Here is an 18,774-nt window from a genome sequence, read left to right on the forward strand (position 1 = left end):
GTACTTTGGACCACTGAGCAACAGTCCAGTGCTGCTTCTCTGTAGCCCCAGGTCAGGCGCTTCTGCCGCTGTTTCTGGTACAAAAGTGGCTTGACCTGGGGAATGCGGCACCTGTAGTCCATTTCCTGCACACGCCTGTGCACGGTGGCTCTGGATGTTTCTACTCCAGACTCAGTCCACTGCTTCCGCAGGTCCCCCAAGGTCTGGAATCGGCCCTTCTCCACAATCTTCCTCAGGGTCCGGTCACCTTCTCGTTGTGCATCGTTTTCTGCCACACTTTTTCCTTCCCACTGAGGTGCCTTGATACAGCACTCTGGGAACAGCCTATTCATTCAGAAATTTCTTTCTGTGTCTTACCCTCTTGCTTGAGGGTGTCAATAGTGGCCTTCTGGACAGCAGTCAGGTCGGCAGTCTTACCCATGATTGGGGTTTTGAGTGATGAACCAGGCTGGGAGTTTTAAAGGCCTCAGGAATCTTTTGCAGGTGTTTAGAGTTAACTCGTTGATTCAGATGATTAGGTTCATAGCTCGTTTAGAGACCCTTTTAATGATATGCTAATTTTGTGAGATAGGAATTTTGGGTTTTCATGAGCTGTATGCCAAAATCATCCGTATTAAGACAATAAAAGACCTGAAATATTTCAGTTAGTGTGCAATGAATCTAAAATATATGAATGTTAAATTTTCATCATTACATTATGGAAAATAATTAACTTTATCACAATATGCTAATATTTTGAGAAGGACCTGTACACCAGCAGGCAGAGACACCAGCCACCAGCAGGGAATGTGGCGAGGAGACCTAAACTGATCAAGGAGAGGAAGCAGTCCAGGACCCAACCTGACACAGACGCACACAGTCAATCACACGTTCCCACCCTCATGCATACACATTAAAGTACTCACACCGTCACACACCCAACGTGAAGACACAACAATACACTCCCTCACACTCCCGTTACATACTTTATACTTCCAGGTCCAGGTACTGATACACCAGAGGGGCAACCAGTCCCCGGACCCAGGAGGTGGTCCCCTTCGTTCTGGGTAGGAGACAGTCCCTATGTCATTTTCTTATATTTTTCAGCCTGAGCCTCACATTTGACTATAGAATACCTGTATGAGCAGCAGAGCTTGAAGCCAAACAAACACATCATCATACTTCCACCACCATGGTTGACTGTCAATGTTGGGAGGCATGTTCTGATTTACTGTGTTTAGCACAATTGGTAATATTAAGTCTCAAGACACTGTTCCAAAAGTCTTGTAGCTCATCCAGACACAACTCTGTAAGCTGTGCTGCCACAACTCCTTTTAGAGCGAAGGGGGTTTCTTCTGGCAATCTTCCATAAAAGGCCACACTTGTTGAGTCTTTGTCTGAACTGGACACATCGTGTTAACACAAACCAAAAGGCTCCAGATCAGCAAACCTACCTTCTTAGAAGCAGTAAAGGTGGATTTAGGTTTTCCAAAACTACTGCAGTATTCCATGCATTTTGACTCAGTTTTTATAAGTCTAAAGTTTGCCACCATTCTAAATTTTTAATAATTAATTTTTTACAGCATCATCTCATGTCTGTTTTCAGCTGGTTACGCACCATAACCTGAATCTGTTACTGCTGTGCCCCTTGGTAATAATTATAATAATGGAGCCAACTCCTTACTTTTTAGGAGGAGTCGGTTCTCCTTCATTTCAACACAACACAAGAAGCCATATTAAACTCGATTTAATTTATTGAGCTCTTAGAGGTTACAGATGAAGGCAGAAAATGGGACGTTTCTGTTCATCACAGTCAACGTGTCACTGCTGAACGAGCGGAATGCTCTCGCTTTGAATCTCCATCCTATACCTGACAAGCAGTGACTCACTGCTAATAATGTGTCCATATGCAAACATATTCAAATGAACAAGGTAAGCGGCAGTCTTAAACAGCTCCATGCAGGTACAGGGCCAGGAATTTGCTGAATGTTTCAGGTTTGTATCCTGCCAGACCAGCTGGTACCTGAAGAGAAACAAAGAGCCATCTGTCACCATCAGTGTTCACTACCTTCCTGATGTATGATCTACACACAGTACAAATACAGGTCAGCAAAGCCAAAACACAGCAGCTTCTTGTGTAGTAAAACCAGGTATATGGAAACGATTATTTGACACATGCTGAGTACAGGCACTGAGAGCTGTAGGCTGAAGAAACCCTAAAAAGACATTTTTATACTCTTCAGTGATGGGACATTGTCCTACCTTTACTTCTTTTTTCTTGAAGAGGGGTCGGACCTTTGCAAAATCATAAAGCTCAACGTCTTCATCCAACCAAACCTGCAGTGGACAAAAGCACAGAGAAAAAATGTTCACCTGAAGATAAAGAATAGGCCTGACAGCAGCTGATTCCTGCGGGTTCATTATCAAATGAAAACATGCAGAAAAAAAAAAAGGATGAATGGAAGGTGAACGTGATCAACTAGTGACATTCTCCATCCAATATGTGACTTTGTATTTGATTTCCTAAAGGAAACCTCAGCACACTGGTTCTTCTGAGAGAATGTGAAGAAAATGAAGGGCAGTTTGTGGAACGAAAGTTACGTATGTAACTACGGTTCTATGAATCCCGGATGACCGCCAGAGATTCTCTGTCACTCAGAATACTTGCTTCCGTGAGAAGATTCTAGGAACAGAGCCTCTGATGACGTAGGCATATACAGGTCCTTTATTTTATTTTCCATAATGTCATGATGAAAATTTAACATTCATAAATTTTAGATTCATTGCACACTAACTGAAATATTTCAGGTCTTTTATTGTCTTAATACGGATGATTTTGGCATACAGCTCATGAAAACCCAAAATTCCTATCTCACAAAATTAGCATATCATTAAAATGGTCTCTAAACGAGCTATGAACCTAATCATCTGAATCAACGAGTTAACTCTAAACACCTGCAAAAGATTCCTGAGGCCTTTAAAACTCCCAGCCTGGTTCATCACTCAAAACCCCAATCATGGGTAAGACTGCTGACCTGACTGCTGTCCAGAAGGCCACTATTGACACCCTCAAGCAAGAGGGTAAGACACAGAAAGAAATTTCTGAACGAATAGGCTGTTCCCAGAGTGCTGTATCAAGGCACCTCAGTGGGAAGTCTGTGGGAAGGAAAAAGTGTGGCAGAAAACGCTGCACAACGAGAAGAGGTGACCGGACCCTGAGGAAGATTGTGGAGAAGGGCCGATTCCAGACCTTGGGGGACCTGCGGAAGCAGTGGACTGAGTCTGGAGTAGAAACATCCAGAGCCACCGTGCACAGGCGTGTGCAGGAAATGGGCTACAGGTGCCGCATTCCCCAGGTCAAGCCACTTTTGAACCAGAAACAGCGGCAGAAGCGCCTGACTTGGGCTACAGAGAAGCAGCACTGGACTGTTGCTCAGTGGTCCAAAGTACTTTTTTCGGATGAAAGCAAATTCTGCATGTCATTCGGAAATCAAGGTGCCAGAGTCTGGAGGAAGACTGGGGAGAAGGAAATGCCAGAAGTCCAGTGTCAAGTACCCACAGTCAGTGATGGTCTGGTTGCCGTGTCAGCTGCTGGTGTTGGTCCACTGTGTTTTATCAAGGGCAGGGTCAATGCAGCTAGCTATCAGGAGATTTTGGAGCACTTCATGCTTCCATCTGCTGAAAAGCTTTATGGAGATGAAGATTTCATTTTTCAGCACGACCTGGCACCTGCTCACAGTGCCAAAACCACTGGTAAATGGTTTACTGACCATGGTATCACTGTGCTCAATTGGCCTGCCAACTCTCCTGACCTGAACCCCATAGAGAATCTGTGGGATATTGTGAAGAGAACGTTGAGAGACTCAAGACCCAACACTCTGGATGAGCTAAAGGCCGCTATCGAAGCATCCTGGGCCTCCATAAGACCTCAGCAGTGCCACAGGCTGATTGCCTCCATGCCACGCCGCATTGAAGCAGTCATTTCTGCCAAAGGATTCCCGACCAAGTATTGAGTGCATAACTGTACACGATTATTTGAAGGTTGACGTTTTTTGTATTAAAAACACTTTTCTTTTATTGGTCGGATGAAATATGCTAATTTTGTGAGATAGGAATTTTGGGTTTTCATGAGCTGTATGCCAAAATCATCTGTATTAAGACAATAAAAGACCTGAAATATTTCAGTTAGTGTGCAATGAATCTAAAATATATGAATGTTAAATTTTCATCATGACATTATGGAAAATAATTAACTTTATCACAATATGCTAATATTTTGAGAAGGACCTGTATAGCCTTCTGTGGTCATCCGGTGTGTCACAGGTGTGACTCTGTCGGTATAATTACTCGAACTGCGCATGTGTGAAGGGAACATTCAGTGCTTTCAGCACCGCCCTCTGGCAGTCAGTAGGGATGAAATAGAACATCCAGTCCCATCATGTCTATGAAGAATATTTCACTTTTGATGCACCCCGTATCCTGTATAGCATGTGTACTTAAATGAAGGGGGTATGATTCACTTCCGGCTGATCAATTTCACGTATCCGACATATTTATTTCTCAGTGATTTTGTAGTCCAATCTCAAGTAAGCCTACACTGAAAGAGGATAAGTTCGGTTCGGTTGTTGGGTGTATTAACCCACACAATTCATTATACCGTCCCCCAGCATCAGAACCTCTTAAAAGTGAATGGTTAGATTTTACTTTTCATGGAAATGTTCCCACATTAGCGGGGAAATTCCTCTTTGTTTGCACGAAGCACTTCAAGGACGAGTGCCTTCATCAACCGCCGCCAGTGTCAAGAAGGATTTGCTAAAAGACTTCATCTGATTAAAGAGTCAGTTCCTTATGTCTATGGAAACAACCGTCACAGCAAAGCATTAAGCTACAAATAAAGCTAAAATGACAGCAGACATTATTTTAAACGTGAATTTATTGTGCGTTTATGCGACGTCCTGGTCATTGTTCTGATAGCAGTAGCATCGTGCCTTCTGCTTATGTTAGAGCTGTGCTGCTTTTAGCTCCATCAGGACAGAACCACACTGCATGATTTGAATAGTATTATTATATTATTATATAAACTGTTTTTGCCATTTTGGTCTTGTTTTTGCGGCGCTAGATTACTAGCGGAATGGAACAGAAAATTGGAGTTGTTCAAAATGCTTCTTACATGTGCAGCATGGAATTGTTCGAACCGTTTAGGTGTTCAAATCAAATCATGGAGATCTACACTTTTTTGTAAGAGTTCTCCTAAAGATTCTGACTTTATTCTTGTAATTTCAAAAAAATATATACATATCTTAGCCTGGCCCTGATTCTCCGTCGTACTTACAGACATAAGTGTGTGTGAATAAATAAGGTGAGGCATTAACATAAATCTCTGTTTAAATGTGTTTTATGAAATAACATCCCTTTATGTTTATTAGGTTACATCACAGCCTTTCCTCCAGCAATATGGTGGAGACATTGTGGCGTCTCAGTGGCGAGCCAACCCGGTGAAAGAGGCATCGACATATTAATGTCTGTGCCTCTACGAACAACTGTAGCCGCTTCGCAGGCAGGAAGGAGCCGGCGGTGTTGGTTTTTCAAATAAAAGTTCATTTTAAGGTTTCATGATATTTAAATTTCAAACTCTCTGGTTATGGTTAGTATAAGTGCGTAAATAAAAATTAACATAACAACGCACACACACATATACATAAAACCTACATAATAAGCTACAACAACATTTAATTTCCCTTTGGGATTAATAAAGTATTTTTGAATTGAATTTAAACTGAATATATATATATATATATAATATATTTGAATAATAAACTGAACCTTACCGCATTGTTCGATTGTTAGGATTAATTGGAATGCATGTACCTGACTTGAAATCTGTATGATTCGATCGAACTGACTTTGTGAAGTGCCTTGAAATGACATGACGATTGTGCTATAAAAATAAAACTTAATTGAATTTGTCCTGAAACACAGCACCTTCAAATTTGCAGGATTTTACATTTTCACACTTTGTCTGGGAATGAGAACTCCAGAGAAGATTTAACTGACCTGATTCTTGATGCCGTCATCTCCAGAGAGCTCTGTGGTGTTGAGCTGGAAAACCAGAAACTGGAAAATTCTGCCGTTGGTCCCGACTGCCTGTACAGTTACAGGACGCTCTAACAGACTCTGGGGCTGAGTCTGACACATAACGTGTAAAACTGATTATTAGGACTAATGTAAAACAAAGAGAGTTCTGACAGTTTTGCTCGTAGTAATGTGAGCTTCTTACCCCATATAGTTTGTGTGCACGTGCCAAAGCATTCCCAAAGGTGAACATGATCATCTTGGCTCTGAATTGCTCTGGGCGGAGCTTACAGTTAGGATCAGCCGTCTCCAGGAAGTAAAGTGTGTGGGCATGAGGGTAAGGGTAGTTTCCCCTAAAACCTGAGCCAATGGGAGAGAGGCAATTTGAGGTGGGCCATACAACACGGATCCAGCTGAGGGTCATCTCATGGAAACCTAGAGATAACTCACCTGTGCAGTTCATTTCCTCTTTGTACACATTAACTTGTTGCAGGTCGATAGTGGGTGAAACGGGATAAAAGCTTTCCAGGACCTGATCTGATGTCTCCAACACTTCCTTTTTCCTGCAGACCTGTGGAAGAGGATCAATACTGCAGTGCAGCAAACCATTCTGACCTCTGATCTGGAACAGGTCCTCACCTAATAGGCAAACAGAAAATGGTAAATGACAAGCACATGTATAGTGCTTTATCTAGTCCAAGGCCCCAAAGCGCTTTACACTACAATCATCCACCATACAGTCCATACAGTCATCCACCCATTCATACACACATTCACACACTGATAGTAGTGAGCTACACTGTAGCCACAGCTGCTCTGGGGCAGACTGACATACAATCAGTGCCACTGGGCCCTCTGACCACCATCAGCTGGCAAGGCGGGTGAAGTGTCTTGCCCCAAGGACACAACGACTGAGTTGGAGAGAGCCTGACAGTGGAAGAAGTTCGAACACAACAGTCTGTGATTTCATTCCACTCAATTCAGTTTATATATATTTTAATGTAATGTAACAAGCATCATCCCAAAGCAGTCTGGAAGATAAACTGATCCAGTTATCCAGAAATATATCATCTAATCAATCCAATACACTCCAGTAACATTACATTCAATCCTAGCTGCAATACAATGCAGTCTAATTCAGATTATAGTTCCAACTGGTTGAAATCTAATGATTCTCCATGTGAGCAAGCTTGTGGTGATAGTGGAAGCGATGGCTTCCTCAGTTGAGTTAACTTTTCATATTAAAGCTCTTTTTACAAACAGACAGCCAGCTAAATGCCACTAAATACCTCTTTTCCAAGTAGCTGCTAATGAATAGTTATCTGCAAGGATCCTCCTTCCAGTGGCTGGGTGAGTGGGCTGCAGCGTTCCACAGAGATGGAGCAGGTTGAGGAGCAGAGTGTTGCTACAGAATAAACACACAATGAGAAATGGTTTGGGCATGCTGAAAGGATCTGTGAAAAATACAGTAGACTCTGTATTGAATTCCATGCGTGAAGGAACGTGCAGGGAACTTTTCTGCAGGGGAAAAACACAAGAGTTGGAGAGAATGACAAGAGCCTACAAATCACACCCAAGTCAGTGTGGGTTGCTAGGAGTTTAAGGCTGCAGCTTAAACAGTGTATCTAGGTTTTATTCATTTAGTTTTATCTTCTGGCATTGATAGGGGAATAAAATTAAATGAAACAGCAAGCAACACTACATTTTACAAAACAATCTGAAGCTTCAGCTTTCAGTTATTTTTGTTTTACTACATCAGTTCACATACTTCCAATATACTACAGATGTGTACGAATGGCTTGGGTCCACAGATCAGATTAAAGGTCTGTGTTAATCAGCTTGCATGTCCCACACAAGGTCTCAAGACTTCCTTATTATTCAGTGAGCCACAAGTTAATGTTTGTTTGTGTTGCAGTGCCAGGGGAAAGTTGGTTCTTATTAGTTATCACCTGATGTCTATTATTTTATGAAGTATGTAGGGCAGATTTCTTTCTGAAGAAAAACTTTCTTATCCTAAACCTTTGTTATTAAGTTGGTATGCTGCTAATTATAAGGACTTAAATTCGGTTTTTAAAAGTGTATTTATAATTGACAGGATACAATCACGCTACAGCCCAGATAGAGACTAAAGGGCTGAGTCTGAATAATGGTTTCCAAATTAAGGTAGAAATAGTGGCAGTACAAGTCATTTTAATAAAGCCCAAATCCTTCTTGGATCAAAACCAGCCAGCTCTGACCACTGATCGGCAGCTCAAAGACTGACAAAACAATTATTCTATGTTCACTAAATGTATCAAATAGACTTAGTATATGCAACAACAAACAGCAAGTCCATAATGCACTTTATTTTCAGGTACGTATAATGAAAAGAGGTTTAGAGACGTAATATTTGATTCATAAACAGGAATAATTTTATAACCTCTTCATTTTTTCATGGATTCCAAACTAGAACCTCGCATCGCTTCTGTTTGCTCCTTGTTACATTACAAAACAAAAATTTGTATCAGCCAGTAAATGCCTGATTAGTGCATCTCTACCCATCTAATCAGGGGTCAACATTCACCCTTTAGGTGATACTTCTGGACTGATTTGACCTGTTACACTGTGAATGTGAGATGATTTCAACTATTTTATGGTGTATAAACAGACTTTTGCGAGTAATAATCGGTGCACAATGGACAATGAAACTGAAACACCTGGTTTTAGATCACAATAATTTATTAGTATGGTGTAGGGCCTCCTTTTGTGGCCAATACAGCGTCAATTCGTCTTGGGAATGACATATACAAGTCCTGCACAGTGGTCAGAGGGATTTTAAGCCATTCTTCTTGCAGGATAGTGGCCAGGTCACTACGTGATACTGGTGGAGGAAAACATTTCCTGACTCGCTCCTCCAAAACACCCCAAAGTGGCTCAATAATATTTAGATCTGGTGACTGTGCAGGCCATGGGAGATGTTCAACTTCACTTTCATGTTCATCAAACCAATCTTTCACCAGTCTTGCTGTGTGTATTGGTGCATTGTCATCCTGATACACAGCACCGCCTTCAGGATACAATGTTTGAACCATTGGATACACATGGTCCTCAAGAATGGTTCGGTAGTCCTTGGGAGTGACGTGCCCATCTAGCACAAGTATTGGACCAAGGGAATGCCATGATATGGCAGCCCGAACCATCACTGATCCACCCCCATGCTTCACTCTGGGCATGCAACAGTCTGGGTGGTACGCTTCTTTGGGGCTTCTCCATACCATAACTCTCCCGGATGTGGGGAAAACAGTAAAGGTGGACTCATCAGAGAACAATACATGTTTCACATTGTCCACAGCCCAAGATTTGCACTCCTTGCACCATTGAAACCGATGTTTGGCATTGGCATGAGTGACCAAAGGTTTGGCTATAGCAGCCCGGCCGTGTATATTGACCCTGTGGAGCTCCCGACGGACAGTTCTGGTGGAAACAGGAGAGTTGAGGTGCACATTTAATTCTGCCGTGATTTGGGCAGCCATGGTTTTATGTTTTTTGGATACAATCCGGGTTAGCACCCGAACATCCCTTTCAGACAGCTTCCTCTTGTGTCCACAGTTAATCCTGTTGGATGTGGTTCGTCCTTCGTGGTGGTATGCTGACATTACCCTGGATACCGTGGCTCTTGATACATCACAAAGACTTGCTGTCTTGGTCACAGATGCGCCAGCAAGACGTGCACCAACGATTTGTCCTCTTTTGAACTCTGGTATGTCACCCATAATGTTGTGTGCATTTCAATATTTTGAGCAAAACTGTGCTCTTACCCTGCTAATTGAACCTTCACACTCTGCTCTTACTGGTGCAATGTGCAATCACTGAAGACTGGCTACCAGGCTGGTCCAATTTAGCCATGAAACCTCCCACACTAAAATGACAGGTGTTTCAGTTTCATTGTCCAACCCCTGTAAGTGTGGAGTGCTGAGAGTGGTCATTTCTTTTCTTCTGTTAATAGAAATACTGAAGGTTCCTAGTCCACTCTCATGTTACCACTTTACATCATGTTTAGTTTGTATCAATCTTTTTATTTTTGTGCCACTCATCCCTCACAGACACAGAACAGGATAAGGTGGATTAATCCTTGATGGTCCAGAAGGGTTTTCTGTAGGTTTCCAGAGGATTCGGTCTTTGTCGCTCAGTCCTCTGCCTGCTTCTAATGTCCAGCTAAACTTTGCAACAGTGGATGTAAGACAGGTATGCTCTGTGGATGTTTTTAAAAAGCTAAAGACCCACTTGTTTTCCCTTTGATATCGTTCGTGAGTTATTTTGTACAGTTTTCATTTTTTGTTATTTTTATTAACAATTTGTTTTTTAATGTCTGTTTTTAATCTACCTGTACAGCACTTTGATTGAAAGCTCTTTATAAATAAAATTATTAATATTATTATATTCAGTAAGTCAACCACTTTAATAAGTGAGCCTACCTGTACTTCTCCTTTCTTGGCCGTTGCTCCGTTGTGTCCCAGAACCGGGCATGTTTGATGGCGTTCTGCACGCGCTCATCCTGGTTCGGCAGCTGGTTTTCAGGTGTTGCCCCCAGTGCGATGAGGTGAGGTGGCAGACCAGGGATCACGTAGGTTTTGGTCAACCACGCAGCCTGGCGGACACCTGAAACAAAGACGCACATTAAATGGAAGCAGCTTTGTTGGAATAATCTGATGACATGTCAGCCTTGATGCTCGTCTGGATGTTAGGAGCAGTATAAAACCTCACTTATTTTCACATTTTCAAATTGTTGTCTGACATGAAACATGAATGTTTCCACATTACACACACAGTTCCACTTCTATATTTAAAAGGTCTTTAATCAAGCAGATGCAAATGAAATTCATGTTATATAGTAGCGTTGAACCTGTTAAAGCGTCCTGTTATTTTTTATTAACAGAGTGACAGTGGGATGTTCTGATAGATTTTCCTGATCACAAAACAAAACCCCACATTCATAAATCCAGCTCAGCTCCATAATGATGAAGCCTTGCATCACAGAGAAGACTGTTCACACATCCACAGCGTGTTTTTAAGGTACCCCAGCTACAGCAGCCTACCTTCCAGCACGCTTGTCCTCTGGTTGAACACATAGCACTGTTTGTTTTTATACAGCGGCATCTCCTGAGCGGGGGGAGACCTGTAGTACCTCGGGTCCTTGTAGCTCCTCTCCCATGGAGGATACACGGGCTTAGCCAGACCAGGCACATAGTGCATCCTGTCTCCGTAGGTCACCACCTCCAGCCCGGGGATTTCCACCTTCTCCCTGGGTTTCTTCGGAGGGGCTACCTTGGCTGCCAAACGGTGGCTGACCCTGAGGTTCCTCCGGATCTGAAGGCTGCTTGGTCCTCCATGTGCGGACAGTTTGGAAGCATTCAGGAAAACATTTGGAGGAAATAAAGGAACTGCCGCTTTTAAAGACCGTGTAGCTTCTGGAAACATGTTACAGCTGCGGTCCAACTTCTTCCTACGTTCTGAGGATTAAGATTTTTTGGTAACTGCGGCCTTCACTGGTAGATCAAATTGCTACAGGAGGACGCCATGATGGCGTTTCTTCGTGATCACTTGTTGGTGAAAGGAGCGTTTAGCGCTCCCTACAGGATTGGAGCGTGAGACAGAACCAGAACCCCTTCTCCACAGAACTTCATTTTTCTTCTTCTGTTTATTGGCAATTGGCAAAAAGTGTAAGATGTGCATTACCGCCACCAACTGGTATGGAGTGTGGTTCATCATGGGTTAACATCTAGATTGTCAGTCAGTCATTTTCTACCGCTTATTCAATAGTGGGTCGCGGGGAAGCTGGTCCCTCTCTCCAGCAGTCTCCAGCAATGGGCGGGAGGCGGGGTACACCCCGGACAGGTTGCCAGTCCATCGCAGGGCAACACATAAATAACCATGCACACACTCATTCACACCTAAGGGCAATTTTAGAGAGACCAATCAAATAAAAGTCATGTTTTTGGACTGTGGGAGGAAGCCAGAGTACCCGGTAAGAGCCCACACATGCACAGGGAGAACATGCAAACTCCATGCAGAAAGACCCCCTGGCCAGGAGTCAAACGCAGGACCTTCTTGCTGCAAGGCAAGAGTGCTACCAACTGCAGTTGGTACCATGCAGTCAACAAAATTCAATTTTTTTTTCCCCCAAAGGGAAATTAAATGTAGTTGTAGCCGTTGTAGATGCTGATGGCTGTGGTCAGGAAGGATCTCCTGTAGTGGTGTAACAGCAGATCTGAAGAAGCCTCTGACTGAAAACATTCAGTTGTACAACAGTATCATGAAAAGGGTGCTCTGGGTTCTCCATAATGTTGTTCATTTTATGAAGAATCCTTCTTTGCACAATGATTTCCAGAGGTTCTAAAGGAAAATAACTGTGAGAGTACAACTCCTTGTGGTGCTCCTGTGCTGCTGACTACCTGGTTAGACACACAGCCCTTCAATCTGTTTGTGGTCTGTTTGTCAAGTAGTTTTTGATCCAAGAGATTATTGAGGCGTCCACCTGAGTCTTCTGGAGTTTCTGACAAAGCAAATCAGGCTGAATTCTGTTAAATGCACTGGAGAAATCAAAGAACATGATCATCACATGAGTGAGACTAATTGGTGAGGTTTTTTTTTGGTACTGAATTCAAATAAAAAATACCTTATTCATCCCAAAGGGAAATTCAATTCAATCCAATTCAATTCAATTAAAGGGAAACAAAACAGTAGGTCTTCCACAACACTGGAACCTTCTCCTGGTCAGCCTAAGGTTGAAGAGGCACTACAGAATCCCACAGGGCTGCTCTGCACAAACCTTCAGGACTCTGAAGCTGACACCATTTGGACCTGCAGCCTTCTCTGACCTGCCTCTTCACCTGACTTCTAGCAACAGACCGCTTTGAACTTCCTCCCTCTCTCTTTCCTCTTTGCAGAATTTGTCATCCATTCATTCAATGAGGCTTATATAGAAGAAAACTGCAGTTTTCCTTTTAAAAAACATTTCCATGCCAGTATTGTCTACACCTTGTGACATTGGGAATTGGGTGGAGACCACATCAGAAAGAAACTTAAGGGTTTGTGAAAATTGTCTCAGAACCAGAGTCAACAATACATTTCCCTGTTTGACATTGGTTCCTTCACTTTTCTTCCTCTCCTTACCTCTTGTCAGAAAGCAAAATCCTCTCAACAGAAATTACTATTATAAAGAAATTGAGGGAAATTAAAGAAAAAAGCTTTGGAATTATGTTTATGTTTAAATATAAGCAATGCATCGAAGTGCTACCATGGCAACCATAAAAAAATCTCCCAGATCATTGGGTGTTCTTGTGTTTTCACAGATGTGCACAAAAAGGTTAAAAGAGTCTTGTGTTGAAATGTCTCATCTCGCTGAAGTAAAGCTTATGAGGGAAAAGCATAGCTCTGATTATGTGGGACATAAATGTCTCATTAGCCTGTGTTTCAGCCCCATTTGCAGTAAAGAAAATAAGGTTACAGGACCTAGTTTATCCAGGTGGTCTAATGTTCAAGTACTAAGAAAGACATGATGCTTCTAAGCATTGAACATCAAACGAGTGTTTACAAGGCAGTGTGGCCAAAAGCACTAGCTAATGTGGCGTTAGTGGGTTTCATGGTTGTTGTAACATTATGTTATGATGGTGAATATGTTTCTAATGAAGACATAAACCTACTTCACTGATATTTTCTCTTACTGGTGAGCGTCCAAAGACTATTGATTGATTGATTGATTGATTGATTCATTCATTCATTCATTCATTCATTCATTCATTCATTCATTCAGTAAGGCTTATGTAAGAGACAATTTGCAGTTTTCCTTTATTTCCTCGCTAAATAAAGGCCTAAATAAATGGAAGTGTCGTAGTTGCGCAGTCGCGGTGCAGCGTGTGCGCAAATAACCACTTTTTGCCTTCTTTTCCTTTAGACTCATTGTCAGGTTCAGTGGAGCGGGCAGTGATTATATGGAACACAGTAGAAACAAATCTGATTGTTTTTAATAAAAAATGTGAAGTCTGTCATTTTGGGGCTTAATGCATCTTTTGAACAGATATAAACTCCTAAATGTCTTCTTTCATGAGATTCGGGGCTGTTCTGAGAACATCTGGAGCTTCAGCCCCAGAGGTCCAGGTGACAGGTCTAACAAAGCATCTGGGTACCACTGTATTTAGGAGCTAGTCTACATGGACCACCATTCAGTGTGTCTGCGTGTACAGGCGTGTGCGAGCGGCATAGAGAAAACTAACTTAACAATACATATTTACCTCATTTTGATTTTTATAATTTTTTACAAGGTGTTGTCGACCAACAGTGAAAAATCGTTGTCTGTCCGCTGTTTTTGTGAGTACAACCACTCTCACCAGCGTCTGAATCAAAAGTACAGCAAACAGTGAATGCTTGTTGGAGAAGCAGGTTAGGTGATAGCAAGTTTTTGGGAGGAGGAGGAGGGTTACATTACCAGATGATGATGCTATTTTGCTGGCAAATAAAAATAAAAGAAAATCATCAAGTTATTTATGCATTATTTATTTGTAAATCGGAGTGATTATTATGTATTATGTTATTATATTGGGGGGGCATATTGACTTGATCAGATTTTTGGGGGGTCACAACCCCCTAACCCCACACGCAAATTACACACTTGAGCATCGGTGGTGAGTAAAACTGATTTAATTAATAAAACTCACTTCAGAAAGTGGTGGCAGAAAACAGCATGGACAGGCAGGCATGACCCTAAGAAACATAACAGTAACAGAACATAAACTTGAAAGCACTATATGAACTGAAAACATCCACAAGAAAACAAACCTAAACAACTACAGCACCACCTCTAAAACAATAAACAGAAAGAGATTCCAAAATTCAGTGGGGAGAACAAAAATGAGAAAAGTCCAAAACCAAAAAAAAAAAAATCATTACAGGAAGAACAAATGTACATACATTGCATTTTATTGTCCATGTAAAATGCTTATACATTAAAATATGTCTGTTTCAACAGAATAGTTTTTACACAGTAATGCATTTCCACAACAAAAAAGTTTAATTTGACTTGATGCTGAGATCTTAATATTTTTAGGCACAAGGCATTCATTATTAATAAGCCAGACGGTAGCATAACAGCTGAAGATGTTCTTGTGGTGTATGGAGCATTGTTTTATGTCCTATCCTCTCTTGTATTTTACTGCCAGGGAGACCAAACTGAAGAGGAGCACTGCAGCTTTTCCCAGAAGCATCCAGTACCACATCTGACCCTCCAGGCCTGCAGATATACAGGTGAATGCATATGAGGCCCTTGTTCAGGTTTTTACCAAAAAAAAAGGTGCATTCACATTTTTGCATATAAAAATAAGTCATATTTAAAAAGTGCAGTAAAGAGACCAGAACTGTAGATCTCCTTAAAGACTGTGCTGTGTACAGGGGTATTGCTGAAATTCTGGGACTGTTGTATGAAGCATCTTGATGGGCCCCCATACTCACTTAGATCAGTCTCTCACAAGCATACTTGTCACATGGTAAAAGACAAAATGTTTAACATGATCTTAGCTCACTGCCTATACTGAGCAAATGCCTAAATGCCAGCATTGCTCAGCCTTTAAATGTCTTCACCTACCTCTTCTGTCTTCTCCTTGTCCTCCTTACTACCTTCAGAAAAATTGACCTTTTTCTTTACTTACATCATTTTCTTTCTCACCTTACCACTCTGCCTCAGCGACAGACCACATATAAGAAAAATGTACACACGCCTCAGAAAAGAACAGCCTCTTTTCTGAGGCTGCATAGCATATGAACTTAACCTTATAAATAACCCTCTGGGCTCTGTTTTTGTTTTTAAATGCACATTACTCTATTCTGGTATACTTTAATTTATCTTTGTATATTGCTTTGCTTTATGTATTTTATGTTGCTGGTCTGAAAGACAAGTTTCATTCTACCATCTTTCTGACATGCTAAATGAGAAATATGATTCTTATTCTTTATAAAAGTGTTGCAGTGGTGCTGAAAGGTTATAATATATACGTTTCCTATGCAGTTATACTTTTGCCAAACTTTGACTGCAAAGGCATGTGAGTTATGCTTTTTGTTGTACCTCCAGACTGATTTGTTACTCTGTAGATTTACTGTGTATTCTACTCTCATTATAAGATAAAAATGTTTTAGAAGGCAGTGCATCAGAATCAAAGATACTAACAACGAGTCATATAATTATATGACTTCCTCCTCAGTCATAACAGCCTTAAGTTTGCGAATTAGCCTCCATTGTTTCATTATTTAACTAGTTTTAAATTTGTAAAATTATGGCAGATCATTTGGTAATAAAATTAGTTTTTGAAGCCTGGGTTAAAATGTTGATACAAAGTTTAACTGTTTTTACCACAAGGTCTGTTACATCTCATAATCAAAGTATTACTCTAGTGGTGATAAATTTATGACAGAAATTAATCTAGGTTGTCAAAATAAAGCACTTATGTCACTTTGAGACATTTGCAGCTTACATTAACTTAAGCTGTGTGTTTGTTGTCCTGCTTGCTGCTCTCAACTCTTCTTTCTTATAGTTTTCAGTTGCTCATTTTGTTGATGAAGGATTCTTCATAAAATAAAGAACATAATGGAGAACCCTGATCATCCTCTTCATGAGTCTGTCCTACAACAACAGAGTGTCTTCAGTCAGACGTTTCTTCAGATCTGCTGTAAAACAGACTGCTACAAGAGATCCTTCCTGCCCACAGCCATCAGCATCTACAACGACTCTTTGAAGAAACCAGCATAGTATGAGTTACAATATATTTAGTTTCCCTTCGGGATTAATAAAGTATTTTTAAATTGAATTGGAATTGAATTAAAATCCCCTTTCTTGGGGAAAAACAGGGATTTTCCCTGCTTTCTGCCCATCTACCCACCAGGGTGGAATCTCCTATTTCTAATTCAGTTGAAAGACTGTGGGCATGTGTGGACTAAACTATGTGCACCATTAAAAAAGGAGCCTTGGAGAACATTCATTAATGTTAATCCAAAATTTCAATATCTCAGCCGTTTCATTCAGCCAGGCTGAATTTCATTACAACAATAATTAATTAAAACTGTAACAAAATGCCATAAAACCCATATTTTATGTTTTTTGAGGGTCCCTCCCTGGAGTGGGCCCGGGTGAAAGGAAAAATACCCACTCCCCTTTTCAGTCTGTCTTTCTGGCATCAGGGGCAGGGCTGCATAGAAAAATAGGGCGAGATGACAGACACAGTCCACAGCCATAGATATTGCTTAGTTCTGTCAGTCTGCCCCAGGGCAGCTGTGGTTACAATGTAGTCTACCACTGTCAGTGTGTGAATGTGTGTATAAATGGGTGGATGACTGATTGTAGTTTGAAGCACTTTGGGGTCCTCGGACTTGTTGAAGATCTATACAAGTGCAGGCCATTTACCATAGATATGAAGACGTCCTGTTCATTAACTATCACTATGGACATACTCTAGGTATATACAGGTCCTTCTCAAAATATTAGCATATTGTGATCAAATTAATTATTTTCCATAATATAATGATGAAAATTTAACATTCATATATTTTAGATTCATTGCACACTAACTGAAATATTTCAGGTCTTTTATTGTCTTAATATGGATGATTTTGGCATACAGCTCATGAAAACCCAAAATTCTTATCTCACAAAATTAGCATATTTCATCCGACCAATAAAAGAAAAGTGTTTTTAATACAAAAAACGTCAACCTTCAAATAATCATGTACAGCTATGCACTCAATACTTGGGCGGGAATCCTTTGACAGAAATGACTGCTTCAATGCGGCGTGGCATGGAGGCAATCAGCCTGTGGCACTGCTGAGGTCTTATGGAGGCCCAGGATGCTTCGATAGCGGCCTTTAGCTCATCCAGAGTGTTGGGTCTTGAGTCTCTCAACGTTCTCTTCACAATATCCCACAGATTCTCTGTGGGGTTCAGGTCAGGAGAGTTGGCCGGCCAATTGAGCACAGTGATACCATGGTCAGTAAACCATTTACCAGTGGTTTTGGCACTGTGAGCAGGTGCCAGGTCGTGCTGAAAAAGGAAATCTTCATCTCCATAAAGCTTTTCAGCAGATGGAAGCATGAAGTGCTCCAAAATCTCCTGATAGCTAGCTGCATTGACCCTGCCCTTGATAAAACACAGTGGACCAACACCAGCAGCTGACACGGCACCCCAGACCATCACTGACTGTGGGTACTTGACACTGGACTTCTGGCATTTTGGCATTTCCTTCTCCCCAGTCTTCCTCCAGACTCTGGCACCTTGATTTCCGAATGACATGCAGAATTTGCTTTCATCCGAAAAAAGTAGGGCCTTCTCTGTAGCCCAGGTCAGGCGCTTCTGCCGCTGTTTCTGGTTCAAACGTGGCTTGAACTGGGGAATGCGGCACCTGTAGTCCATTTCCTGCGCACGCCTGTGCACGGTGGCTCTGGATATTTCTACTCCAGACTCAGTCCACTGCTTCCGCTGGTCCCCCAAGGTCTGGAATCGGCCCTTCTCCACAATCTTCCTCAGGGTCCGGTCACCTCTTCTCGTTGTGCAGCGTTTTCTGCCACACTTTTTCCTTCCCACAGACTTCCCACTGAGGTGCCTTGATACAGCACTCTGGGAACAGCCTATTTGTTCAGAAATTTCTTTCTGTGTCTTACCCTCTTGTTTGAGGGTGTCAATAGTGGCCTTCTGGACAGCAGTCAGGT

General features: G+C 41.6%; 1 protein-coding gene across 1 annotated transcript; it reads right to left on the bottom strand.

Annotated features, from left to right (window-relative positions):
• Positions 1-1,715: 1,715 nt before the first annotated feature.
• On the bottom strand, positions 1,716-11,689 carry mrpl37 (mitochondrial ribosomal protein L37). The gene is made up of 8 exons (XM_047367221.1): positions 11,127-11,689; positions 10,506-10,689; positions 7,341-7,456; positions 6,502-6,690; positions 6,257-6,411; positions 6,034-6,165; positions 2,242-2,316; positions 1,716-2,002 (listed from the first exon to the last, which is right to left on the bottom strand). Exons 1-8 carry the CDS (start codon positions 11,506-11,508, stop codon positions 1,925-1,927), a joined length of 1,311 nt encoding a protein of 436 aa, XP_047223177.1. The 5' UTR covers positions 11,509-11,689; the 3' UTR covers positions 1,716-1,924.
• Positions 11,690-18,774: the final 7,085 nt, after the last annotated feature.

The sequence above is a fragment of the Girardinichthys multiradiatus genome, chromosome 6 (assembly GCF_021462225.1).
Source record: "Girardinichthys multiradiatus isolate DD_20200921_A chromosome 6, DD_fGirMul_XY1, whole genome shotgun sequence".
NCBI classification, from domain to species: Eukaryota; Metazoa; Chordata; class Actinopteri; order Cyprinodontiformes; family Goodeidae; genus Girardinichthys; species Girardinichthys multiradiatus.

Bases quoted from the DNA above. Each gene is read 5' to 3' on its own strand.
- mrpl37 (XM_047367221.1), bottom strand. From the start codon at position 11,508: ATGTTTCCAGAAGCTACACGGTCTTTAAAAGCGGCAGTTCCTTTATTT. The intron at 10,690-11,126 runs GTAGGCTGCTGT...TCTTTGTTTCAG, and splicing joins GAGGACAAGCGTGCTGGAAG to GTGTCCGCCAGGCTGCGTGG. The intron at 6,412-6,501 runs GTGAGTTATCTC...CCATTGGCTCAG, and splicing joins AGAGGAAATGAACTGCACAG to GTTTTAGGGGAAACTACCCT.